We start from the raw sequence: 27,866 nt of genomic DNA, 5'->3' as shown, positions 1-27,866 counted from the left end.
AAATATAACAATATGTTAAAAGGACCATTCGCCATGATCAAGTGGAATTTACCGTACAGATGCAAGGGTGGTTCAACATCCACAAATTAATGTAATACACTATATTAACAAAATGAAGGGTTAAAACCATATGAACATCTCAATAGAAGAAGCATCTGAGAAGATTTAATACCCACTTACAATAACAACTCAATAAAATAGGTATGGAAGGAATGTACCCAAACTGATAAAGGCCATATATGACAAACCCCCAGGTAACATACTCAATGGCAAAAATACTCAGTGGTAACACACTCGATGGTAAACCCACATGTTCAATTAATGGTAAAAACTTAAAGCTGTTCCTCCAAGATCAGGAACAAGACAAGTATGCCCAATGTCACCACTCTTATCCAACATAGTACTGGAAGTCTTAGCCAGAGCAATTAGACAAGAAAAAAAGAAATAAAAGGTATTCAAGTCTGAAAAGAAGCAACATTGTAATTATTTGTGCATGACATGATTCTATATATAGAATACCTTAAAGAGTTCACCAAAACACTTTTGGAAATAATACATGAATATAGTAAATTTACAGGGTATAAAATCAATATCTAAAAACCTGGTGCATTTCTAGATACTAACAACAAACTAACAGAAAGAGCAATTAAGAAAAGAATACCATTTACAATCACAACAAAAAGAATACAATACCTAAGCATAAACTCAACTAAGGAGGTATAACACCTGTACAGTGAAAACTCTAAGACATTGTTGAAAGAATCTGAAGTCATGAACTAATGAAAATATATTCTGTGCTCATGACTGGAAGAATTAACACTGTTAAAATGTTCATTTTCGCTAAAGCAAACTACAGATTCAATTCAATCCTTGTCAAATATCCCAAGGACATTCACAGAAACATAACAAAAAATTCTAAAATTTATGTGGAAAACCCCAAACCCCCAATAGTCAAAGCAATCCTGAGAAAAAAAGAACAAAGCTATAGGTATCACACCCTGATTTCAAAGAATATTACAAAGCTATAGTAATGAAAATAACCATGTCAGTGGTAGAAAACAGACATGTACCTTAATGGGACAGAACTGAACACCCAGAAATAAACCCACACACATAGGAATTTACAACAAAGAAGCAAAGATCATACAATGGAGAAAATAATCTTTTCAATAAATGGTGCTGGGAAAACTGGACAGCCCCAAGCAAAACAATGAAAGTAGACCATTATCTCACACCATATACAAAAATCAAATCCACATGCACTAAATACTTGAATCTAAGACCTGACACCAAAGAACTTCTAGATGAAAACAAGCATTGTGCTCTTTGCTCTCAGTTTTGGCAGCATTTTTTTTTTTTTTTTTTCCAGACAGGTCTCCTTAGGCAAGGGAAATAAAAGCAAAAACAAAAAGTGATCACTACATCAAACTAAAAAGCTTTTTAACAGCAAAGGAAACCATCAACAATATGAAAGTACAACCTACTGAACAGAAGATAGTTGCAAGTCACAGATCCAATAAAGGGCTAATATCCAAAACAACAGAAAGAAAAAAACTGGATTAAAAAATGGGTAAAGGTATTGAACAGACATTTTCCCAAAGAAGACATACAAATGGCCAATAAGCACATGAAAAAAATGCTCAGTATCACTATTAGGGAAATGTAAATCAAAACAATGAGACATCACCTCACACCAGTCAGAATGGCTATTATCAAAAAGACAAGAGATAACAAGTATTAGAGAGGATGTAAAGAAAAGGAACCCTCATGCAGTGTTGGTGGAAATATAAATTGGTGCAGCCATTATGGGAAACAGTTTGGAGATTCCTCCAAAAATTAAGCACAGAACTATTATATGATCCCAGTTATTCTACTTCTGGGAATTTATCCAAAGAATAAGACAACACTAATTTGAAAGGATATATGCTCCTGTGTTCATCATAGTATTATTTACAATAGCCAAGACATGAAAAGAACCTAAGTGGTACAATGGGATTGGTGGCATCTTGGTAGTGTTGGGACGCAGGTTCGATCCCTGGCCTGGCACAGTGGGTTAAGGATCTGGTGTTGCCGCAGCTGAGGCTTAGGTTGCAACTGTGGCTCTGATCTAATCCCTGGCCAGGGAACTCCACATGCCGCGGGGCAGCCAAAAAAGAAAAAGAAAAAGGAAAAGAACATAAGTGTCACTGATGGGCGAATGGATTAAGGAGATGTGGTATATATACGATGGAATACTACTCAACCACAAGAAAACATGAAATCTTGCCACTTTCAGCTGCGGAAACTAATCCGACTGGGAACCATGAGGTTGCGGGTTCTATCCCTGGCCTCACTCAGTGGGCTAAGGATCCGGTGTTGCCGTGAGCTGTGGTGTAGGTTGCATATGTGGCTCGGATCTGGCGTTGCTGTGGCTGTGGTGTAGGCTGGCAGCTATAGCTCCGATTTGACCCCTAGCTTGGGAACCTCCATATATAGATAGGTCTTGAGGGTATTATGGTGACTGAAATAAGTCAGAGGGAGAAAGACAAAAACCATACTTCACCCATATGTGGAATGTAAAAATAATTAAAAAAAGAACAATTCAAACAAAAACAAATACACAGGTACAGAGAACAGAGTAGAGATTACAGGGAGTGGGGAGGGCAAATGGGTAAAGGGGTTCAAATGTATGCTGATAGATGGAGACTATATTTTAGTGGTGAGCATGCTGCCGTGTACACAGAAATCAAAACATGATACTGTACACACGAAGCATATGCTATATGTTATAAACCAATACTACCCTATTATAAAATATTTAAAAAACATAGAGGAAAAGCTTTATAACATTGTTTTTGGTAATTATTTCTTGATAATGACATCTGAAGCATTGACAAAGAAGCAGCAAAGAACAGACAAACTGGACTACATCAACCTTGTATCTCAAAGTACCACTATAAAGACAGTGAAAAGATAATGCACGGAATGGGAAAAAACACTTGCTAATCATATATCTAATGAGAGATTAACATCCATGATATATAAAGACCTACAACTTAACCAAAAACCCACAACCAAATTAAAAAAATGAGTAAAGGACGAAATACAGGCATACCTCCCTTCCAGACCATTGCAATAAAGCAAATATTGGAATAAAGCAGTCATACAAAATTTTTGGTTCCCCAGTGCATATAAAATTATGTTTAGTATATAATAGCATTATCTATAAGGAAACAATGTACATACCTTAATTAAAAAACACTTTATTGCTAAAATGCTAACCACCATCTGAGCCTTCAGCAAGTCATCATCTTTTTGTAATAGCAACGTCAAAGATCATTGATCACAGAGCATCATAACAAAAGAGGAAAACGTTTGAAATGTCGTGAGAATTACCAAAATGTAACATAGAAACATGGAGTGAGCAAATGCTGATGGAAAAACGGCATTTATAGACAGGCTCAATGCAGGGTTGCCCCAACCTTCGATGTGTAAAAAAACGCAGTATCTGTGAAGCACAACAAAGTGAAGTGCAGTAAAACGAGGTATGCCTGTAGACATTGCACCACAGAAGGTATACAAATGGTCACAAAGCATGAAAAGACGCTCAACGTTACTCATCGTTAGGGAAATACAAATCAGAATCGCATGAAAAAAAAATCCCCTTTTACAGCCATTGGAATGGCCATTATAAAAAAATGAAACATAAGAAGGGTTAGTGAGGATGGGGACCAACCCTGCTGCAGTGCTGGAGAGAATGTAAAATAGCACAGCTGCTGTGAAAATAGCTGGTGGCTCCTCAAACATTTCAAAATAGCATATCCATACGATCCAGCAATTTCACTGCTAGGTATAGTATATACTGCAAAGAACTGAAAGCAGAGACTCAAACAGATAACTTTATCTGTATGTCTGTATGTATGTCTGTATTTTGTCTTTTTAGGGCTGCACCTGCAGCATATGGAAGTTCCCAGCCTAGGGGTCGAATGGGAGCTATAGCTGCCAGTCTAAACCACAGTAACAGCAACGTGGGATCCGAACTGTGTCTGCAGCCCACACTGCAGTTCACATCAATGCCAGATCCTTAACCCACTGAGCAAGGCCAGGGATTGAACCCAAGTCCTCATGGTGATACTAGTCGGGTTCGTTATCACTGAGCCACAATGGGAGCTCCTCAAACAGATTTTATACTAACGTTTACAGCAACTTTATTTAGAATAGCCTAAAAGAAGAAACAACTCAGGTGCTCATCAATAGATTAATGGATAAACAAAATGTGGTATTATACATACAACGGAATATTATTCAGCCTTTAAAAAAGACTGAAATTCTTAAAAACATTATGTACAAAAGACACAAAAGAACAAATATTCCATTTATATGAGGTATCTAGAAGAGGGAAATGGATGGAGGCAGGAAGTAGAATAGAGGTTCTTAGGGTTGGGGGTGGCAGGGGGGCATCAGGGGCTATTATTTACTGGGTTTGGAATTTCAGTTTGGGGTGATAGCTAAGTTCTGGAAATGGATAGTGGTGATGGTTGCAGGATGTTGTGAATGTGCTTAATGTCACTGAATTGTACATTTAAAATGGTTTTACCATAGTTTTAAAAACCTACAATCATTCTGGAAGGGTGCTTGGCAATACCTAACTAAACTATGTAAAAGTGACCTTCTGCATGAGCAATCCCATTTACAGGAAACTATCCAGGAGGATATATTTCCAAGAATATGAAAATACATATGCATAACATTATTCACTGTAACAGTATGCTTGTAATCACAATATATTATAAATAACCCATATGCTCATAAATAGAATAACAAATGACTAAAGTATGTACACGCAATTATATTACTATGCACTTATAAATAATGAAGATATGGAGGGGCACAGTCTTTAAGGCATTAGCCTACTAATGGCCCCTTTGCCTGGCAAAGCAATAAAGCTATCTTTTTCTCCTTAAAAAAAAAAAAAGAACAGATACAGAGTGATTTCCAGGATATACTGTGAGGTGAAAGAAGCAAAATGCAAACAGCATAACATGGTTCTCTTTGTGAAGAAAAAAGAGGATATAAGAAAATACAAATGTATCCGGTCTTTTGAGTAAAAACAAATGGAGGAAGGCTACACCAGGAACTACCGGGTTCGTTACATAGAGAGAATGGGTAGGAACAGAGTGAAAGAACTGGGGAGGGGGAGTTACTGGCAAAGAGGAGAGGAGAGTAACATTGGAGGGTATCCTTTTGTATAGCTCTCTTTGAACAATGACAACATGCCACATACTCCAGAATAAAAACAATTTAAAGTAACCATAAGGGGGGAGGGGGGGAGACACAAAACAAAATACAAAGTCACCACAGTCACAAATGAACCTAAGAGTATTACAAATGAACCACAAGGAAAAGAGAGAAGAAAACAACTAACCTAAGTCACTGGAACACCACAGTTTGACAGCTGGCTCAAGACAAAAGAGCTGCACACAAACAGTTCATACACTCTGCTAGAAATTTTCCAACTGGGACATGGGTTAGCACTCCTAAGATTACTTTAAGTGCATACTAGGATTGAACAAATACCTATATTGTGGGTAATTAGAGCCAGATTCCTTACTCTTAAGAGAAGGAAAGGACTTTCTGGAAACATGTTTGGTTCTAGGTCTGGGTCAGGGAAAACACAAGTTTAGCCTGGTTCATCCTAGAGTCAAAGAAAGGAAGGAAGTGATTTGAAAAAATAAGGAGCTCCCAACGGCCAAGGCTGGGACTCAAGCAACAAATTAAATGTTATGATGGAATAATATATATATATACACACATACACATAGAATAAACATCTCTAAGTTCTTACTGACACATATAACTGAATAGATAAATGCAGGAAAAAGAAGAACTGTTGTTCTCCACAGAATTAGAATTAACAAGTACGGAAGGAGTGATCGCAACAGAAAACCATCATTAGGTGAATACTACATGAATAACTGTTACAGGCAGAAACTATTATCAGATGCTAAAATTCGTGACCAAAAGAGCATTTGCATAGCCTCAAAGAGACTTACTTGTTAGAAAGGAAAAATGAATAGTTCATACTGGAGAAATGTGGCAGCCAGTACCTTAATGAAGTGACCCAAGGCAGTGTAAGGCAAACCCACATTGTGTGCCCCTACCTCACTTCTGTGATACACTGAGAAAAAGCTATAATGTGAGATCTGTGGTATTCTTGACAGAAAGGCATAATAACATCAATTGAATCCAAGAGAGAACATCGGAAGGCCTAAATTGATGGGCATTCTACTAAGTAAAGGGCCAGTCTCTTCAAATGCATCAAGGTCATTAAAGACAGAGATAAGCATCACAGAGGAGACTAAAGGAGACATGACAATTAAATGCAGCGTAGAGAGAACTATGTCTAGTTACTCATGTTACAACAGAACAAAGGGTGGAGAAAAAATGTAAATGTAATGTATACATGTAAGGATAACTTGATACCCTGGCTGTACAGTGGGAAAATTAAAAAAAAAAAAATGCAACATGGAATCCTGGGACTTAAATGGGAAAACTAGTGATATCTGAGTAAGGTCTATATATATTGGTTAATAATAATGTATTAGCATTAATTTTCAGTTTTACTGTAGTTTATAAGAAATTAACATTGGGGAATCTGAATAAAAGGCATATAAGAACTCTATTCTTTCTCTTCTGTCTTTTTTTTTCTTTTTTTTTTGCTTTTTAGGGATGCACTGGTGGCACATGGAAGTTCCCAGGCTAGGGGTTGAATTGGAGCTGCAGCTGCCGGCCTTCACCACAGCCACAGCAACACCAGACCTGAGCTGTGCCTGTGACCTACACCACAGCTCACAGAAACTCCGGATCCTTGACCCACTGAGGGGGGCCAGAGATTGAACCCACATTCTCTTGGATACTAGTTGGATTCATTTCTGCTGTGCCACAATGGGAACTACTATACTATCTTTCAACTTTCTATAGCTTAAAATTACTTAAAACTAAAAACTTTTAAAAAAGAAAATAGCCTATCTAAATCCCTGGGGGCCATAGTTTGGTGGATTCACAATTATTTCACCAAGCTGAATTCATACTGCTGATAATCATTATTTTTTATCTACTTAGGGCTGCACCCACGGCATATGGAGGTTCCCAAGCTAGGAGTCGAATTGGAGCTATAGCCGCTGGCCTACACCAGAGCCACAGCAACGCAGGCTCCAAGCAGCGTCTGTGACCTATACCACAGCTCACGGCAATGCTGGATCCTTAATCCACTGAGCAAGGCCAGGGATTGAACCTGAGTCCTCATGGACGCTAGTCAGATTTGTTTCCGCTGAGCCGTGATGGGAACTCCTGATAATTATTTTTAATTTTGAAAATCTCGAGAGAAGTCTCCATTTTCTGCATTCCCTATCATATGCACAAATTCCCACACCTTTAACAGACAGTGTGGCAATTTATCCATTACCATGTTTGTTTTTTTTCACCCATGACAGTCAATTAAGAATACACACTAAAACCCAGTTATAGTTATATTCTGTGACCCACAGTGTTTGTCAAAGGGAAATGCTCAATAATTGCATTCTGAATAAAAGATTACATGAAAGACCTTAATGCTATAGGAATTATTTACTTACGCTCCACAAAGGAAGTAAAGAGCATTCTGAACCTGCTAAGCCGACTACCTTCATCTGCCCACATCCGTATCACCCCAACTCCTGTTTTAAGCATAACATCATTGGCCACAGTGCTGCAGAACTTGGCCTTGAGATTTTCAATAGAACTGCTTCCATCGTAGACTGCAACAAAGTTTCTCTTGCATTCATTTGAGTGCTCCATTTGATAATCTAGGAACCTCAAATAAATCTGCAACATGAAAATAAAGAAAACCACTGCTTTTAAAGATGTATAATTTTAATGCTCTAGTTCTATTATCCAATCAAAAGGTAGACTGAGTTGAGTTATAATAACTAATAGAAAAATAATAGATAAAAGGCTGATATCTAAGTAGGTAAAATAATAAGCCTAATGGTCTGTTTCTTTGGTTGTCTTAATAATGGAACTAAGCATTAAGGAACCTAAAATTTGTTCTCTGTCTATAAAGAGATGAATTTTTTGCTCCATGAGGCATTACTGTCTTACATATTTTTCTTATTATAAAACAATCTCATGATACTGACAAACTGGGAAAATAAAAGAAACACACATAATTCTGTTACTCTAACAACTACTGTGGTAAACGTTTTTGAGTTTTTCTTCACATTTTTAAGACCTAAGCTTAATTGTAAGATACAACCTGCTTTGCTGTAATGCAAGTTATAAATACACTCTTCATAACTGTAGTCATTCTCATGATGTCTTATTTATTCGCACACTATCCTACTGTTGCACATTTAAGAGGTCTTAAGATTTTACTTCAAAATAACAATTTCCACATTTTCTATCAGAAAGATTTAAACTGGGGTCCCAAAATAAGCACCATTAGTATTCTATTTTGCTTAGTATCCCCTTCAAATTTTATAGGCAGCTTGCTACCTGGCACTAAGTTATTCTTAAAATGTGCTTGAATCTTTCCTTCTTCCTTTCTTTCTTTCTCTGCCACCCTGCAGCATATGGAGTTCCTGGGTCAGGGACCAGATCCGAGCCGCAACGGTGACCTATGCTGCACTGTGGCAACGTGGGGGTTGAACCTGCGTCCTGTTGCTACAGAGACGCTGCTGATCCCATTGTGCCACGGCAGGAACTCCACCTGGCCCATTCTTATTTGAAGATTTCCATTAGATTTGAGGCTTAGCTAGATCATGAACATTCATCTTTAGGCTGTGGACTTAGACCAACCTTGGGCATACTCTCCAAAAGAAAAGGAAGAGTAGGTATTATTCTTTGCAGGCAGGGAGGAAATTAAAGCTCACAGCGATTAAGGAAGCTGCCTGAGGTTACTCAAGGCAAGGATTTGAACCCAGATTGGTCTGACTCTTAAAGGGTGTGCTCTTCCCATTCCTTGGGATGTTTTTTATGCGTGGGGGTGCATGCGCACACACACAATTTGAGTTTTGGTTCTAGTTGCTCATGTGTGACTCTTCAATTAAAATTTTAGTGAATAAAGAACAAAGATTTTCTGTGATTGCCATTGAAGACATCTAATGGGTATTCACTCGCTGGCTGCTATCTCTGAGGTAGCCATGTGCCACACTTAAAAAACAAAAACACTAAAACAAAAACGTCAGATATTTTCTCCCTAAAATATCCCGATGACATAAAACTAAGAACAAACAACTAAAAAAATACAGTCCAGAGTTAAATTTTAAGCCAGTAACTCTGGCTTATTTGCAATGGCCAGTCTACCGCTTACATGAGAATGGTGGAGACTTAGTGGCAATGGATTTCCATTTCACAACTTCACAAAACCTCCATCAACGTATTTTAGCAGAGAAACAATGTGTTCGCCTAAAGTTCCTAATTTGTTCTCATTAACTTCTCCATCACTTATTTTCCAAAACATTCTGCCCATAGCTCTCTGATACTATCACTGATACTGTCATCATTTGTCTTCTCCATTAGATTTTAAGGTCTTCCATTTAGGCAATCGTACGCTAATTATATCCAGTATAATTCTTGCTCAGGGGAATTAATTAAAAAGTGACTAGGCTTATAAAACCTAGTTTTGGTAGAAATTTTGTAGACCATCAAGGAGTCTGAGTATTTACTTTCTTTTTTTTTTTAAGTTTTAGGGCCACACATGCAGCATATGGAAGTTCCCAGGCTAGGGGTCGAGTGAGAGCTACAGCTGCCGGCCTACACCACAGCCACAGCAATGCCAGATCCTCAGCCCAGTGAGTGAGGCCAGGGATCGAAACTACATCCTCATGGATTCTAGTCAGATTTGTTACCACTGAGCCACAATTGGAACTCCTACTTTTTTTTTTTTAATCCAAAGAAACATGGTACTTCTAGAAGGCTATAGAAAATACTCTAAATATACAACTTTTTAAAAGTCAAAGTTTTAAGGTAAGCCATGTGCCAAGAATGACATTCTTTTCTATTGTGAATACAGCTAAATATTAAGGTTAACTGTTTAATTCAACTAACCTTCGGAAAATATTTCTAATAATATTTAGAAAAACTGAAATGGGTGGATGGGGCACAAACTACTCTTCTCTCGCCCAGACTGCAGAAGAGACCTTCGACTAAACATAAACAGTCTTGGCCTCTCACCCTCTCCCACGCACTCCCCAGGGAAGTGGAGTGAGTCACCTGGATCGTGGGGAATTAGTCTCTTTTCCCTCCCTCTTTACCTGGACCAGCGAGTAAGGGAAACAGTGATTTGCGTAAGTGGGTTTCTTCTGCGATGCCCTTTCCTTGGATGGGATGGTCCAGTCTAGACAGGTGGGAGGTGGTCCTGGTGGGCAGGGAATTAGCAAGTCTAGTTTGACTCTCTTTCTGTGCAGCTACTTTGCTAACCGTTATTGCAAATAAAGCGGCTATTCTGAATCTCTACATTCTCAAGTGGCTCATTAACTCCAGTAGGGAAAAGGATGCTGCTATTTCTTGGTGCCCCCGCAGATCCCAACAGAAATGGAATGAAATCCTCGGAAAGCTGTTTTTTTTTTTTTTTTTTTTTCTTTTTCTTTTCTGGCCACACCTGTGGCATGTGGAAGTCCCCGGGCCAGGGGTCAAACCCATGACACGGCACTAACCCGAGCCACTGCAACGACAACACTGGATCCTTAACCCACTGAGCCACCAGGGAACTCCTAATATTTTTTCTCTTAAATTTCCTAAGTAAAATAATTTAATACAATTAAAAATTGATCCAATTCCCATGTCAACTGTGTATGGTATTTTTTTTTTATGGTAATATCACTCTATACAGTCATCCTTCAGTATTGCTGGGGAATTGGTTTCACGAAGGATTTGCTCTAGGTATCAAAACCTACAGATGCTCAAGTCTCTTAGTTGGCCCTCCATATTTGTGGTTCTGCATCTACAGATTCAACTAACTGTGGATTGTTCAGTCCTGTAGTATTTACTGAAAAAAACTGCAGAAAAGCGGACCCATGCAGTTCAATTCCGTGTACAGTTGACCCTTGAACAACACAGGTTTGAACTGTGCAGCTGGTCCACTTACATGGATTTTTTTCAATAAATATGTACTGCAGTACTATGGTCCACTGTTGTTTGAATCTGAGGATGCAGAACCTTGGATACACAGTGCTGACTATAAAGTTATACTCAGAACTTCAACTGCAAGTGGGTTGGCAGCTCTAGCCCCTGTGCTGTTCAAGGGTCAACTAGCTCTACAACTAAAGTCTCCTATGTTCCCATATCTTTCCGACATATGCTGAGTATGATTTTTATAATTCTTATGCATATTAAAAAAAATTATGGCCACACCAGCAGCACATGGAAGTTCTCAGGCCAGGGACTGAATCTGAGCCACAGCTTCGACCTATGCAGAACCCTTTACCCCACTGTGCTGGGTCGGGGCTTGACCGTACACCTCTATAGCAACCCGAGCCACTGCAGTCAGATTCTTAACCCAGCGTACCACAGGGGGAATGCCTCTGTGCACAATTTTTGGATTTTGAAATTTATGTATCTATGAAAGTATATAGTATTGTTTTGTCTATTTTGAAATCCCCTTTTTTTTTTTTTTTTTTTTTTGCCATTTCTAGGGCCGCTCCCGCAGCATATGAAGGTTCCCAGGCTAGGGGTCTAATTGGAGCTGTAGCCACCGGCCTACACCACAGCCACAGCAATGCGGGATCCAAGCCACGTCTGTGACCTACACCACAGCTCACGGCAATGCCGGATCCTTACCCCACTGAGCGAGGCCAGGGATCGAACCTACAATATCATGGTTCCTAGTCGGATTCACTAACCACTGAGCCACGATGGGAACTCCTATTTTGAAATCTTATATCAATTGTGGAACTAAGTCACTCTCCATTTTCCTTTGGGAGACTTAGTTTGTCACCACTTTTAAAAACATTAAATGCTGCCGTAAATATTATAGTCTCATTATGCTCGCCTATGATGAGTGTCTGGGTAGATACCTAGAAGCGTGGCTGCTGTGTTGCAGGACACAACCCCTTTCTGCTTGACCAGAGGATGCCAACTGGCTTTGCCAAGTGGTTGTAGCAGTTGATCCTTTCAGAGGGAGGGAGGAGCGTTTCCACTCCTCAGTCCTTACTGACACTCCGTCACACCAAGACATTCTGCCAGGCCTCAAGTAACACATAATAAAATTTCTCTGGCAAATGCAGAGTCACGTTGACAGCCATCACAATCAAGAGCAGCTCTATCGCCTCCAAGTTCTCTCCTCGGCAAAGATCTTCAATCTTGATTTCTGGCAGCCAATGATCTTTTGCGGTCCTATAGTTCCACCTTTTCCAGAACTTCATGTAAATAACATCGCAGTATTCAAAGTCTGGGTTCTTTCAGTGAGCCCAATGTATCAGAGGTTCTTCCGTGCTGTTGCATGTACCAGTAGTTTGTCTCTTTTGATTGACGAATAGACTTTACCACATCGATGCACCACAGTTTATTAACTAAAGAACATTTGGATGGTTTCCAGTTTTTGGTTATTATGGATAAAGCTGCTATAAACATTCACATTCGTGTTTTTTTTTTTTTTTTAGCACAAAAATGTCTTTTTCCTGGGTATCAAGCCAGGAGACTGTTGCATCACATGGTAACTTTAGCGGAAACCATCAAGCTGTTTGTCAAAATGGCTATATCATTCTGCATTCGCACCAGGAGTGTCATTAGGTTCTCAGTTGCTCTATATAGATTTCCCACCACCTGGTATTGTCAGTTTTAAAAAACTAGTTATTTTAATAGAGGCACAGTGCTATATCACATTGTGGTTTTAATTTCTATTTTGAAATGTCAAAATCAAATTCTTTGGTGAAATCTATTCAAATCTTCCACCATTTTTTTCAATTTAATTTGATTTTTATTTTATATTATAGTTGATTTCCAATACTGTGTCAGTTTAAGGTGTAGAGCAAAGTGATTCAGTTATACATATACATCCATTCTTTTTCATATATCATTTTTTTTTCCCCAACAAGGACCTATAGTACAGCACAGGGAACTCTAAATCAGTATTCTGTAACAACCTATGTGGGAAAGAGTCTGCCCATTTTTAAATTGGGTAGTTTTCTTACTGTTGATTTTTTTGGTGTGTGGTGGGGCTGTGCTCATGGCATGAAGAAGTTCCCAGGCCAGGGATCAAACCTGTGTCACAGCAGTAACAGGAACCACAGTGGTGAAGATGCTGGATCTTTAACCCACTGTGCCACTAGGGACTCCCAAGTTTTGAGTTCTGGATTAAAGTTTTTTTTTTTTTTCGGCCGTGCCTGTTTCCTGGGCCAGAGATTGAACCTGCACCACAGCAGCAACCCAAGCCACAGCAGTGACAATGCCAGATCCTTAACCCACTGGAGAAGTTTTCTGGCAGGTGTTTTAGAAATATTTTCTTCTAGTGTCTTTTCACTCAACAGTGTCTATCACAGAGAAAAAAATTTAATTTTAATGAAGTCCAATTTATAAGTTTTTATTTTATGGAATCTTCTTTGATGTTGTATCTAAGAATTCTTTCCCTAACCCAAAGTCAGATTTTCTATGTTTTCTTCTAAGAGTTTTATAATTTTATACTTGTGTTATGATCCAGTTTGAGTTTTTCGTGCAGGATATTAGGTATAAGTCAAGGTTCTTTTTTCTTTTTTTTTTTTGAGCACATGGGTAACTCAATTGTTCCAGCACCATCTGCTGAAGACTAGACTCTCCTTTCTCCTTAAAATGACTTTGTATCCTTGTTTTAAAAAAAAAATCAATAAACCCTATTTGCTTGAATCCACTTCTGGACTTTGTTCTGTTACCCTATGCTTCTGTCAGTGCCACACTGTCTGGATTATGGAAGATGTAACATCCTGAAATCAGGTGGTGAATCTTCCATCTTTGTTCTTTTTCAAAATTGTTTTGGTTCCTACAGTTTGTCGATATTTACAGATACTACCTGGGATTTTAATTTGACCTGTGTTTGTCTTTATAGATCAATTTCAGGAGAACTGTTTTTTGTTTTTTTTTTTTTTCTTTTTTCTTTTTAGGGCCATCCGCATGGCATATGGAGGTTCCCAGGCTAGGGGTCAAACAGGAGCTACAGCTGCTGGCCTACAGTACAGCCACAGCAATGCCAGATCTGAGCAGCATCTTTGACCCACACTACAGCTCATGGCAACGCTGGATCCTTAACCTACTGAGCGAGGCCAGGGATGGAATCTTCATCCTTGTGGATCCTAGTCAGGTTTGTGAACTGCTGAGACATGAAGGGAACTCCCAATTTCATTTTTTTTCTCTTTTTTTTTTTGTCTTTTTGCCATTTCTCTTGCGGCATATGGAGGTTCCCAGGCTAGGGGTCTAATCGGAGCTATAGCCGCCGGCCTACGCCAGAGCCACAGCAACGTGGGATCTGAGCCATATCTTTGACCTACACCACACCTACACCACAGCTCACAGCAACGCTGGATCGTTAACCCACTGAGCAAGGGCAGGGATTGAACCCGCAACCTCATGGTTCCTAGTCGGATTCGTTAACCACTGTGTCACGATGGGAACTCCGGAACTCCCAATTTCAGAAGAACATCATTGAGTCCATCAACAGGCATATAGAGTATATCTCCATTTATTTAGGTCTTCTAAATTTTCTATCAGGGTTCTGCAAGTCTGCAGTTTATAGATGCTGCGCCTATTTCAGGGGTGGGGTGGAAAGAGTCTTCCTTTAAATGGTACTGCCACTTTCTTAATTTTGAACTCCATTCTTCAAATGCTGAACCAGCTAGTATAGTTGACCTTTGAATGACATGGGAGTTAGGGATGCTGCCCTTCCTTGAAGTAAAAAACCCACATCTAACTATAGTCAGCCCTTGGTATCGTTGGTTCTGGATCTGTGGATTCAACCAAACTTGGATGGTGTAGTGGTATTTACCCTTGAAAAAAAATCCATGCATAAGTAGGCCAGCACAGTTCAAACTCATGTTGTTCAAGGGTCAACTGTATGTTAAAAAAATACAATTTATACTTGTCTATCGGTCTTTTATCTTGTAAACTTGTCAAACTGATTTATTTGTTCCAGAAGCTTTTTAAGGATGTATTTTATGTAACTTTTACGTAGGTAATTATGTAGTCTGCAAAAATAATTTTCTATCCGTATGCCATTCTGTACTCTCTACAGCTTCTACTATGGTGTTAAATGGCAGTTGCCATGTTGCTGATTTTGAGGAGAAAAAGTATTCAGGTTTTCAAGTATGGTATCAGCTATAGGTTTTGACAGACACCCTTTATCAGGTTACATAAATTCTATTCTATTTTTACTTTTCTGATTTTTTTTTTTTATCATGACTGGGTGCTGATTTAACAAATTTAAGATAGTCACATGTTGATTTTTCAAATGCTGAACCAGCCTTACATTCCTGGGATAAACACTTGGTTGTGATTACTTAAGTGCATTATCACACTTTTTAAATATTGCTGAATTAGACTGACTAATATTTTAAGGATTTCTACATCTGTTTTCTGGAGTAACAATTCTGATACCAGTGCCAACATGTGAGTCTTTTTTTCCCCATACCACCAAGCAATTTTTCAAACATCAGCTGGGTGTCCTACAATTCAACTCACTTATGTCACTCTCTACCCAGAGACAGTTTCAGATTCCAAAAGCTGACTGCTTACCCCCAAGAGGCTGGCCTCTTCAGATGCCAATCACAAGTCCAGGCTGTCACCTGTGCTTCTGACTGACTGGCTATAAATCTGAGGTTCCCAAGATCCTCTCCTTGGATTTATTTGTCAGAGTGGCTTACAGGACTAAGAAAACCTGTTTACTTACTAAATTACTGGTTACCCTGGTAATAAGCCTCCATCTTTAAGGGATTTCCAGAAGCCCATTAACATAAACTCACTTGTGGTTGAAAGGGGCTTGTTATGAATAAGCAGGCACCTATTTTAACTTTATGACTCTGAAACATTTTCAGGAACTGAGGACAAAAGACCAAATATTATAACAAAGGATGTTCTCACTGCTCTTATAGTGCAGAAGATTCTAAAGGTTTTGTGGATTCTGTACCAGAAATGGAGATGAAGACCAAATACATGTATTTCTTATTATAAAGCAAAATATCATAGGGGAATAATGATCAATGGTTTCCTTATAACATCTTAAGTGTTTCCTTCTCTTGAATTTCTTCGAAGAGACTGTGAAGAATCGGCATTATTTCTTCCCTAAATATTTGGTATAATTTATCAGTGTATCTATTTAGGCCTAGAGCTTTCTTTGTAAGGAGGTTTTTTTAAACAACGAATTCAACTTATTCCATAAATATATGGCCAATCAGGTTACATATTTCTTCTTGGATGTGTTTGGGCAGCTTGTGGCTTTTAAGGAATTTGACTATTTCACCTGAGTCACCTGATTTGGGGGCACAGACCTGTCCAGTGTCTTATTATTGTCCCTTTTAATGCTGGAGAGGCTATAAAGATGTCCTCTCTTTTGCTTCTGGTGTTGGGAAATCATTTATATTTATCCAGATATTTACCATTTTTGTTTCCTTTCATTCATGAAATTCCAAGATTCCTTCCAGTACCATTTATCTTTTATCTAAAGAACCTCCTTCAGCATTTCTGCAGGCAATGAATTCTTTACTTTTGTCTTCATTAGTGTATGTACTTCTGCCTTCATTCCTGAAAGAGTATTTTTGCTAGATATAAAATTCTGAAGTTCATTTTTTTTGGGGGGTGGTGTCTTTTTAGGGCCACACTGACGGCATATGGAGGTTCCCAGGCTAGGTGTTGAATCTGAGCTATAACTGCCAGGCTTCGCCACAGCCGTAGCAACTTGGGATCCGAGCTGTGTCTGCAACCACAGCTCACAGCAACGCTGGATCCTTAACCCACTGAGCTGAGGCCAGGGATTGAATCCGCAACCTCATGGTTCCTAGTAGCATTGGTTAACCACTGAGCCACGATGGGAACTCCCAGGTTTTTTTTTTTTCCCCCAGCACTTTAAGATTTTGGCTTTGATGATTTCTGAAGAGAAACGCACATTCAAACTGTTGGTCCTATATACAAAATGCATCGTTTTTTTCCATCTGATCTCAAGGCTTTCAATTCTTCGGTTTTAAGTAGTTTGATTTGATGTGTGTAGGCTTTGTTTTTCATTTGTTTTTATCCTGTTTGGTGTTTGCTGAGCTTCTTGAATCTGTAAAATTATGTCTTTCACCAAATTTGGGGCATTTTTTTGCAATTACTTCTTCAGATATTTTTTCTGAAATGATCTCTTCCTCTTCTCCTGGGACTTAAGGACACAAATTCTAGGCCTTTTGAAATTGTCCCAAAGGTCCCTGAGCCTTTACTATAATTTGTTTTCAATCTTTTTTTCCCCTCAATATTTCAGTTTAGTTTCTACTGAGTCATCTTCAAATTTATTGACTTTCTTCTATCATCTATCATCTCTATTCTCCTATTGGTTTATACAGTGAAATTTTTTTTTTTAAGGTATGGTTTTCATTCTCAGTTTAAAACTTCTCACTTGGTTCTTTTTTATAATTTCTATTTCTGTTAAGATCTATCTTTCCACTCACTTCAGAAATGCTTAACTTTACCTCGTGTGACACAGTTATATTGTTACTTCAAAATCTTTGATAATTCCAACATTTGAGGCCTGGCAGTAGAGTTGGGATCTGTTGACCGTTTTCTTCCTTCAGAATGAATCACACATCCCTCCTTTTTTATATTGGGGGTAACTTTAAAATTATATTCTGGGCATTTTGAATACATTGAGACTCTGAGTCCTGGTAAAAATCCACGGAAAACGTTGACTTCTGTTGTTTATCAGGAACCTTTCTAGTTGGGTTCAGATAACATACACTGTCTCTTTGTGTATGTTCCAGTGTTGGTTCCGTTTTCGAGAACTTTGCTTGCCAGGGCATGTCTTACTCAGGCACTCAGACAGCGGTTCATACTGTAGTCTGGTCCTCAACACTTTTGCATGCTCCATGCGTGTGCAGCTCAGGAGTAAGCCACACCTAGTGTCTTCCCTTCTCTAGCTCCCTGCTCGCCAAGACGTCCTTCTCATTCTCTGGATAACCGTTCCTCTGGTGGCCAGAAAGGTAAGTTTTCCTTAGTTTTTAGTCTGCTGACCTATTCTGAGTTCTGAGGGACTAAGAAGAAAGAAAAAAAAAAAAACAGTGGGGATTCCCTCCATACTCTCCAGACATCACCTTAGCCTTTTCCAAGTTCCACCGGTTAAAGAGATGGGGTTTTGCTGTGACTGCTGCTGACCCTGGGCTGAGCTGGTAAAGGGGGGAAAACAAACCCAAGGACTCCCCCACTTCCGTCTGTAAGGGACCTTTACTCACTGTTCTGGCTAGTGTGCTTTCTCTGAGCTTCTGCTGTCTGCACCTGCTATCAGTTTCATGAACCAGCCCCAGGAACACAGTAGAAGGGAAAAAAACGTTGAATTTCACCCCCTTTTGGGGCCTTTATTCAAGTTTTGACTTCCCTCCCAAACTTACTTTCTTTTTTTTTGTCTTTTAGCTATTTCTTAGGCCGCTCCCGCGGCATATGGAGATTCCCAGGCTAGGGGTCTAATCAGAGCCGTAGCCACCAGCCTACGCCAGAGCCACAGCAACTCGGGATCCAAGCCGTGTCTGCAACCTACACCACAGCTCACGCCAACGCCGGATCGTTAACCCACTGAGCAAGGGCAGGGACTGAACCTGCAACCTCATGGTTCCTAGTCGGATTCGTCAACTACTGCGCCATGACGGCAACTCCCCAAACTTACTTTCTAATGGTTACTTTCAGAATCCTCAAGCAGTTGCTTTTTGTATTCTATTCAGAGCTTTCAGGTACAGTAACTTAAGAGAAATAAGCTGTAGTGGGCTTACTCTATCTTAGTTGATTCTGGAATGTAGTAAAATTAATGAATTGTGTACTGTGTGTTTTCTCTTTGTAAATAAACTGTTTGCTAACCAAGTGTTATAGAATTTTACTCCTATATTTTCTTCTGTCAGTTTTAGTTTTAACATTTAAGAATGAATTTTATGTCCAATGTAAGACAGGGATTTCCTATTAATAGCCAATTGTTGTAGCATCAAATATCAATTATCATGCCCTCTGATCTGGCATGCTAAATATTTACTATATACCAAGCTCCCACACATGTGTAGTTCTACTTTTAGAGACTTTACTCAGTTTTATCAATTGGCATATCCCAGTGACAAAGAGAGAATGCCCTCTTTTTCTCATCTTGTTGCTCTGACTACCACCAAATAAAATACTGAGAACTGACATAAGTTTAAAGGAAATGATTTTAAGGTCTCACCATTAATTATATTTGCTTTAGGATTTTAGTGGATATTCTTCATCATGGTGAAGATGCATCCCTATGCTGAAATTACTGAGATTGTCATTTATCAATAGGTTTTAGGTTTTATTGAGTATTTTTCCTGCATCTATTGATGTACCTGGACTTTTTCCTTTAATGTATCAATATGGTAAACTACATCATTTGATTTTCTCACATTAAACTGTCCAAGAATTCCTAGGATAAACCCATTTTGGTCATGATTTCTTAAAAAAAAAAAAACCAAAAAACACTGTTAGGTTTAGGAAACTTGTTGTTCATTATTGCTTAGTGTTTTGGGTCTTTCTTCCCCCTCCATTTTATAAATAATTCTCTGGTTTAAAATCCTTTCACACTATATACTTAGTTTTGATACAACGGGCTGAGGAATGGTTTTTCTTTTTCAGTTTTCTGAAACAATCTATATCACATGTTCCTTGAGTATTTAGTAAAATCTAATTTGGAAGTTTTTCTGTTAAACTTAAGTACAAAGTCAATTTTGTTAATCTGGTACACGTTTATTCAGGTTTTCTACTTCTTCAATTCAATTTTGGTAAATTATATGTATACGTGTAAATACATATGCACACATATACATCATATATTTCAGGAAATTGTCCATTTAGACTATTTACAAATTTATTAGCAAAGAACAGTCTAAAACACTTTGATTATGGAAAATTTCAAACAAGCAAAAGTAGACAAAATAGTATCATAAATTCCCATCCCCTACCTTTAGCTTTATTTATACCTCTCCCCATTTCTACTTTTTCCATATTATTTTGAGACCAATTCTGGAAGTATCATTTCACATGTAAACAGATCCATATGTGTTATTAAAAACCATTTAAAATAATCTCATACTATTATCACTCGAAACAAATGTCATTTTTTAATATCAAACACCAGTCAGTGTTCAGACACCTGTCTCTTAATGTTCCCCTCCTTGTATAGTCTGAATCCGCAAGTTCATTTGATTTTTTTTTTTTTTTTTGGTCTTCTTAGGGCTGCACCCTCAGCATACGAAGGTTCCCAGGCTAGCTGTCGCATCACAGCTGTAGCTGCTGGCCTACACAGCAGCTCAGGATCCAAGCCATGTCTGTGACCTACACCGCAGCTCAAAGCAATGCTGGATCCTTAACCCACTGAGCGAGGCCAGGGATTGAATCCATGTCCTCATGGATACTAGTCGGGTTCGTTAACCGCTGAGCCACCACGGGAATCCTGACTTACATTTTTTAAATCTCTAGGTTCCCCTGCTGGTTTTCTTTTTCCCTTTGTAATTAATTTATTTACTGAAGAAATGCTCAGTTTTCTCCCTTTTCTTCAGGTCTTCTTTATAGTTTGTCTTATAATAGTTTTTAATCTTAGCTGTAGTTAGTTGATGTATGACTTTTTCCACTTCTGATTTTTTTTTCTATATCAATCTTGCCAAAGTTATGCCTGTTATTATTATTGTTTTACCAAGGGCCAGCTTTTGGTTTTGTTGACTCTTTCTTTTTGTAAAGTTTTTTTGTTTTTTTTTGTTTAGGGCCACACCCGTGGCATATGGAAACTCCCTGGCTAAGGGTCCATTTGGAACTGCAGCTGCTGGCCTACACAACAGCCACATCAACACCTGATCCAAGGTGCTTCTGCGACCTACGCCACAGCTTTAGGCAACAACAGATCCTTAACCTACCAAACGGGGCCAGGGATCAAACCTGAGTCCCCATGGATACTATGTGGGTTTGTTACCGCTAAGCCACAATGGGAACTCCTTTTTGTAAAGTTTTAATTTCATTTATTTCTGTTCTTTTATTATTACACTTTCTTGGTTTTTTTTTTTTGTCATTTTTTTAACTTCTTGAGTTGAATCTTAGCTCATTAAATTTAAAGTTTTTCTTCTTCTAAAGGAAGCATTTATGGTCATAAATTCCCTTGAAATACTTTCTTTTTTCTCCTTTTTCATCCGCCCCTGCAGCATATGGAAGTTCCTGGGCCAGGGATCAAATTGGAGCTGGAGTTGCAACCTACGCCACACCCACTGAACCGGGCCAGGGATCAAACCAGCACCTCCAGAGACAAGCCAGATCATCAACTGACCATGCCACAGCAGGAACTCTTCCCTCAAAGTATCCCACAAGTTTTGAAATGTAGTATTTTCACTATTGCTGAGTTTTAAATCTGTTCAAATTTCTACCCTGATTTCTTCTGTGACCTATTAATAATTACTAGGTGGTATATTATTAAATTTCCAAACATATGGGGTTTTAAAGTTATTCTGATTGCTGGTTCCTAATTGAATTGCATTTTGGTCAGAGGATGCTCTGAATGATACTAAGCACTAGTATGTATGTCAGACCTCCTTTTTCTAAAAGTGTATGGATAGTTTCCATAAATGTCTCATGCATGCTTATAGAGAATGCACATTCTCTGGATGTTTCGGAGCCAAGATACCATGCTCCATTAGGCACACTGTGTTCTTCAACTCTTCTAAGCCTTGCTAATTTTTCTGCATGCTTAATTACGAGAGGTGGAAAAAATTACACACTGTAATTGTGGATTTCCCAGTTTCCCCCAGAATCATCATGTTTTGTACATTTTGAGGCTACATTAATACATAAAATTTTAAATATATCTTCCTTGTGAATTAGTGACCATATTGATTTCAATTTTAGTAGCTGTATCAGTTCTTTTGGTATTCGTCTGGTATTTCTTTCTTATTTTTATGTTTTCAAAAATTTCCATAGTTAACCTAAAACAGGAAATGTTTGGGTTTTAGCCATAGCATTTTTTCTCCCCAGAAATACCTTTTGTCCTCATCTTTGAATGGATAGTTTAGTTGAATATGGAATTTCTGAATTTTAGGTTGCCAGTTACTTTTTTTTTCTTAGAACTTTGAAGACATTATTATTTTTTGGCTTTTATTTTGCTATTGATTATTATGATATTGTTTTTTCTCTCTGTTTCTTTAAAAGATATTCTGGGTTGCCCAGTATAACTGTATGTCAATTAAAATGTTTTTTCCCTTGCTTTAGGGGTCTCTTTCTGTCAAAGTTTTTGTGAACTCTTGAAACTTCCTTAATAAATTGCCAGTGTCCCCTATTCTCAAGCTACTTTCTGGGTAATTTTCTCAAATCTACCTTTCGACCACTATACATTTTACTTCAGGAAGTTCTATTTGGTTATTTTTTAAAGTGCACTTCGTTCTTTTTCTTTCTCATCTTTTTGAGTCCTTCTTGTAAGATGTTTAAAACACTTTAGTTCTTGCAGATCCAAGAAACTTCCTGCTGTTATGCCTGCTCACTCACTCGTGGTGGGTCGTTCACCTACGTGTTTTCTAATTCGGGGTTGTGAGCTTACCCTTAGCAATGTCTTATCTATGGCAATCCTGTACTTTCCAAGGTTATTTTGTATTTATTTTTGCCAGGTATTCTCAAAGGGTTTGATAAGCCCAGAATATATTGTTAAGTTGGGGGCTAAGAGGTTCCAGAGTTGAGTATGGAATGTAAATTCACATTCCAAACTCTTATTAATGAACACAGTTCTGGGTATAAAGTGTTAGGGGAGAACTCAGCCTCACCCCTATCCTGAGGCTGAACCCAGAAAGACAAGCCTCTTTGTTACGTATCTGCACTAGTGGAAGATTTCTAATCTACCATCTCATGGCACTTATCTCCCTTTGATGGTTCTAGCTTTATGTGAAGGCTCTCACAAAGGCCACATGAACCCTAGGCCTTTTATTACTGTCGCAGGATGGATATTAACACCAAGCTCCTGGCATATCTACTCTGAGTAGGCACTGGTTACTGAAATCAGCAAGAGCCATCTATACCATCTATTTCAGTTTTTAGCTTCCTGCTCTGGCTTATACTTCTCTCTTTTCATTTCTCATCCATAAGAATTACCTTCTTTTTTGGAACTTATCGATGCTTTCAAAAGGATGTCTGTTATATTTTATCCAAGGTGTTTTATAATAGGCTTGCAGGTTATCTAATCCAACATATTACCAGTAACTCTAAATTTGACTTTCCTATTTCTTTAAAAGGTTTGTTCTCCTACCCTCACTCTTTCTCTTTTTACATATATACACAATAAATATAACTTTAACTGTTACTATTCCTAGAAATACAAATTAAAAGCAAAAAGCAAAAGTAGTTAGCACCCAGTCTCAATCTGTCTGAGTTATTTAAAAACATCCTTCCTTGTGGTACTTTCCAATAAAACTCTCCATGATTAGCAGAGCATGGTAAGAACAAGAACTAAGACTCAATGTCCTTGTGCTTTGGTTTCTGACACTCTTATAACCAACTCTGAGACCTTCGACAAGACATCTTAACCTCTCATTGCCTATTTTACCTCCTCATGAAGGTGTTTATGCATCTACAATCACACTGATCAATACTCACACCCTCCAATTAGGAATATACATGGGTTTTTTTTTTTTTGGCTTTTCAGGGCCGCACCCGAGGGCATATGGAGGCTTCCAGGCAAGGGGTCCAATCGGAGCTACAGCCACCAGCCACAGCCACGCTGGATCTGAGCCACATCTGTGACCTACACCACAGCTCACGGCAATGACAGATCCTTAACTCACTGATGAGGCCAGGGATCAAACCTGCAACCTCATGGTTCCTAGTCGGATTCGCTTCTACTGTGCCACAACAGGAACTCCTAAAAATCTTAAAATTCTTAAAAGAGGACTCTTAATATATACATGAGAGTCCCAAAGTTTATATTATAGTTTATTTAACTATAACAATGCTGGGATGTTAAGACGTGTTCGACAATGTGACTGAAAAAAATTTTTTTGTAAGTTGTAACGTCAGTTTGGATAATCAGTAAGTATCTGCATAAACCAAAATAATACATTATACAAATCACATCTCATTATGTTCCTCTCTGAAGTGATTGCATACATAGTAATACCTTAGCTTTTGGAGTAGCTTTAATCGTCCATATGCAATCAACTGCTTGGCCAGGTTTTGTTTTTTCTTCTTGTTCTACCTGACTAGAACGCACTATTCCATCAGCTCCTGACAGCTCAAACTGGCAATCTAGAAAGAACAGATGAATGATGTTCAAAGGAAAATAAGACTGATCAAAGATGCCATGAGGAAAAAGAGGTAATATACTAAACCTGGGATGGGATTTAAAATACCTCCTAGGTAAGTAAAATCTGGATCTGTAACAGAGAAAAAAAAAGAAAGTCAATGGCACTGAGTTACTTTCAGGTTTAATGTTTTAAGTCACATCTAATGTTACATTTAATAGCAAAGCAAGAGAAAGCTTTTCCTGGTCACTTATGAATATATTCGGGTGCTCACTTAAAGGATCAATGTTTTCAAAATGATACTAGTTATACTTTTTATCTCATCACAAATTGATAACTTATTTATGCTACCTGAGAACTCACAACAGCAGTGATTAGTCCACTGATGGATCCATAAACAAAATGTAGTATATATATAATACAATGAAATATTATTCAGCCTTAAAAAGGAATGAAATTCTGACATACACTACAACATGGATGAGCCTTGAAACATTCTAAGTGAAATGAGTCAGATAGTTAAGGATAAATATTACATGATTCCACTTATTGAGGTTATTAGATTAGTCTAATTCATAGGGACTGTTTTCATGGGGCTGTAGGGAATGGGGAAGTGGGGAGTTGTGTTGTCATGGACAGAGATTCAGCATGGGGTAATAAAAAAGTTCTGGAAAGGGGCAGTGGTTACGGTTGCACAACATTGTAAATATACTTAATGCCACTGACTTAACCACTTAAAAGGATTAAAATGGTGAACTTTATGTTAAATATAATTTACCCTCTATCCCACACAGAGCAGCAGCTACTGAGCTGTTTATCTACAATGGCAGGAAAAAGAGGACTAGATGACATATAGGATATTCTGCCCTGTGAAATAGTTCATAGAAGACTGAGAACCAATAGTTTTTATCAAAATAACTGATTTAATTCAATTGGCCAGGTATTTGATTTTTATTAACTAACTCACTTAAGTAATCAGTACTTTAGTATCAAAAAGACATTACAGGAATTCATTTGCAGAACAATGGGTTAAAGGATCCAGTGTTGTCACTGCGGTGGCTTGGGTTGCTGCTGTGGCACAGGTTTGACCTCTGGCCAGGCAAGTTCCATGTGCCATGGGCATGGCCCAAAAAACCCCCTAAAACAAAAAAAAAATCCCCTCCAATTACAAAGTCTTATATAGGAGTCAGATCTTTGCACACAAATTTACACTATCTGAAAGAAAAAAAAAAATCTTAATCATTTGAATAATGTTTTTAAAAATATTTTTAAAAAACAAAGTCAGGGAAGTTTATATGTAACGATATTTTGAAGAAAAGCAGCTCTTTTTCTTCTATTAGTTTTATGTATCATGAGAGCAACTTTATATGGCTTATGGTTAAACTATAGACAAATGATAATAAAATGCTTAGGATTTCTACACCATATTGTCTTACATTTGCATTTTATAGTACTTCAGAGTTTCTAAAGGCCTTATGTTTAATATTATGCTAATAACAATACATCAAGATTATGTAATATTCCATTTTATCGATGAGGAAACTGAATCAGAAAAGGTTATGACTTTTTTGTTGTTGTTGTTGTTGTTGCTATTTCTTGGGCCGCTCCTGCGGCATATGGAGGTTCCCAGGCTAGGGGTTGAATCGGAGCTGTAGCCACTGGCCTACGCCAGAGCCACAGCAACGCGGGATCCGAGCCACGTCTGCAACCTACACCACAGCTCACGCCAACGCCGGATCGTTAACCCACTGAGCAAGGGCAGGGACCGAACCCGCAACCTCATGGTTCCTAGTCAGATTCGTTAACCACTGCGCCACGACGGGAACTCCATATGACTTGTTTTAGGTCATATAATGCAAACTAAGGACTAGGTCCCAACTCTCTAGACAATTTTTCTTACTCTATAATGATACCTTTATGTGGATAAGGGTACCACAATTTTTACCACTAAAAGAAATGAAACAATGTTGAAATAAATAGGCAATTAATAATTAGCTAAATTATAGCTGTGTCTAGTTATTTAAAGTCATATTTATAAAATAAATTTTGCCTAGGAATTTGTAAGTATGGAAGGAGCTAACTAACAGTGATGAGAAGTTAGAATCTTTTAAATAAGTGAAACTCTCTTAGCTAAGGGTGGTATTTGCTAAGGCAGAGCCTCTTAATGGACTGCTACTTCCTGGAAGTAAGTGGGATAATTCTGAAAAGTTTAGTGCAATAATGACAATATCTTAGAATTCTAGCCTACATATGAAAAAATTCCGATTCATTTGCCAGAAAGTTCCTATTACTTTTTATTCCAATACTGTTTAAGATTTAGATTTCTCTTTGACAATTTTCTGTAAAGTTGCTCAAGTGTTGTTACTCCCTTTGATTTAGGAAGGTTGGGGTTTAGCTTATTAAATCAAAAAAGAAGAGTATCTGTGATGTATTCTAAATTAAACTAAGTAAGGATTCAGAGAAAATTTAGACTAACCCTTTTTACATTCTGGCAGGTGATATATATCTGAACTTACAAATTAAGTTTTTTTAGACACTGGCTTATACTTAAAAAAAAAATTCTTTTTGTTGTAGTAAAATACATTACCCAATATTCTACCCTTTTACCCATTTTAACTTCACAATTCAGTAGCATTAAGTACATTCACAATGCTGAGCAACCATCGCCCTTATCTATTTAAGTGAAAATTAAAGAAAAATTTTAATATGATCCAGCAACTGTACCCCACAGTACTTAGCTAAATGAGTTAAAAACCCGTCTACACAAAAACCTCCCTACGGATGTCTACAGCAGGTTTATCTGTGGTTGCTAAAACTTGGAAGCAGCCAAGATATCCTTCAAGAGAATGGATAAACAAACAATGAAATATTATTTAGTGCTAAAAAGAGACAAGCTATCAAGCCATGAAAAAACATGGAGGAAGCTTAAATACCTCTTACTAAGTGAAAGAAACCAATCTGAAAAGGCTACAGACTGTATGATTCCAACTATACGATATTTCGGAAAGGGCAAAACCATAGAGACAGTAAAAAGATCAGTGCTGCCAGAAGCTGGGGAGAGAGGGATGAAGAGATGCGGCACAGAAGTGGGGGTGAGGATGGGGTGGGGATGAGGTCCATGGAAATACTCTATCTGATACTATAATGGTGGACATACATCATGACACATTTGTCCAACCAAAAGGATGTGGGACACTGAGAGTGAACCCTCATGTAAACTATGGACTTGGGGTGATACTGTTGTGCCAGTGCAGGTTCATCACGTGTAACGAATGTACCCCTGGTGCAGGATGTTGATTCTGGAGGTAGCTCTGAGGAGCAGGAGGTTTATGGTAACTCTATACTTTCTGCTCAGTTTTGTTATGAACCTAAAACTGTTCTAAAAAAAAAAAAATAAATTTTATTTTTGGAAAATGTTATCATTTTGGCATTGACAACACAAATACT

At 38.2% G+C, this 27,866-nt stretch overlaps 1 protein-coding gene across 2 annotated transcripts in view; it reads right to left on the bottom strand.

Moving 5' to 3' along the window:
• NETO2 (neuropilin and tolloid like 2) overlaps nt 1-27,866 on the bottom strand; it is a 62,632-nt gene that overhangs the window by 17,289 nt on the left and 17,477 nt on the right. Inside the window, exons 5-7 of one of the 2 annotated variants that reach the window (XM_047792472.1) lie at nt 24,507-24,551; nt 24,296-24,423; nt 7,614-7,842 (exon numbers count right to left, since the gene is read on the bottom strand). In XM_047792472.1, the coding sequence (XP_047648428.1) occupies nt 7,614-7,842; nt 24,296-24,423; nt 24,507-24,551 (402 nt within the window). The remainder of the gene's footprint in view (nt 1-7,613; nt 7,843-24,295; nt 24,424-24,506; nt 24,552-27,866) is intronic. The other variant, XM_047792473.1, reaches the window with a different exon arrangement.

This window comes from Phacochoerus africanus, chromosome 8 (assembly GCF_016906955.1).
Source record: "Phacochoerus africanus isolate WHEZ1 chromosome 8, ROS_Pafr_v1, whole genome shotgun sequence".
In the NCBI taxonomy this organism is placed as follows: Eukaryota; Metazoa; Chordata; class Mammalia; order Artiodactyla; family Suidae; genus Phacochoerus; species Phacochoerus africanus.
Note: the sequence above shows the minus strand (reverse complement) of the source record. Positions and strands in the feature narration are given on the sequence as shown.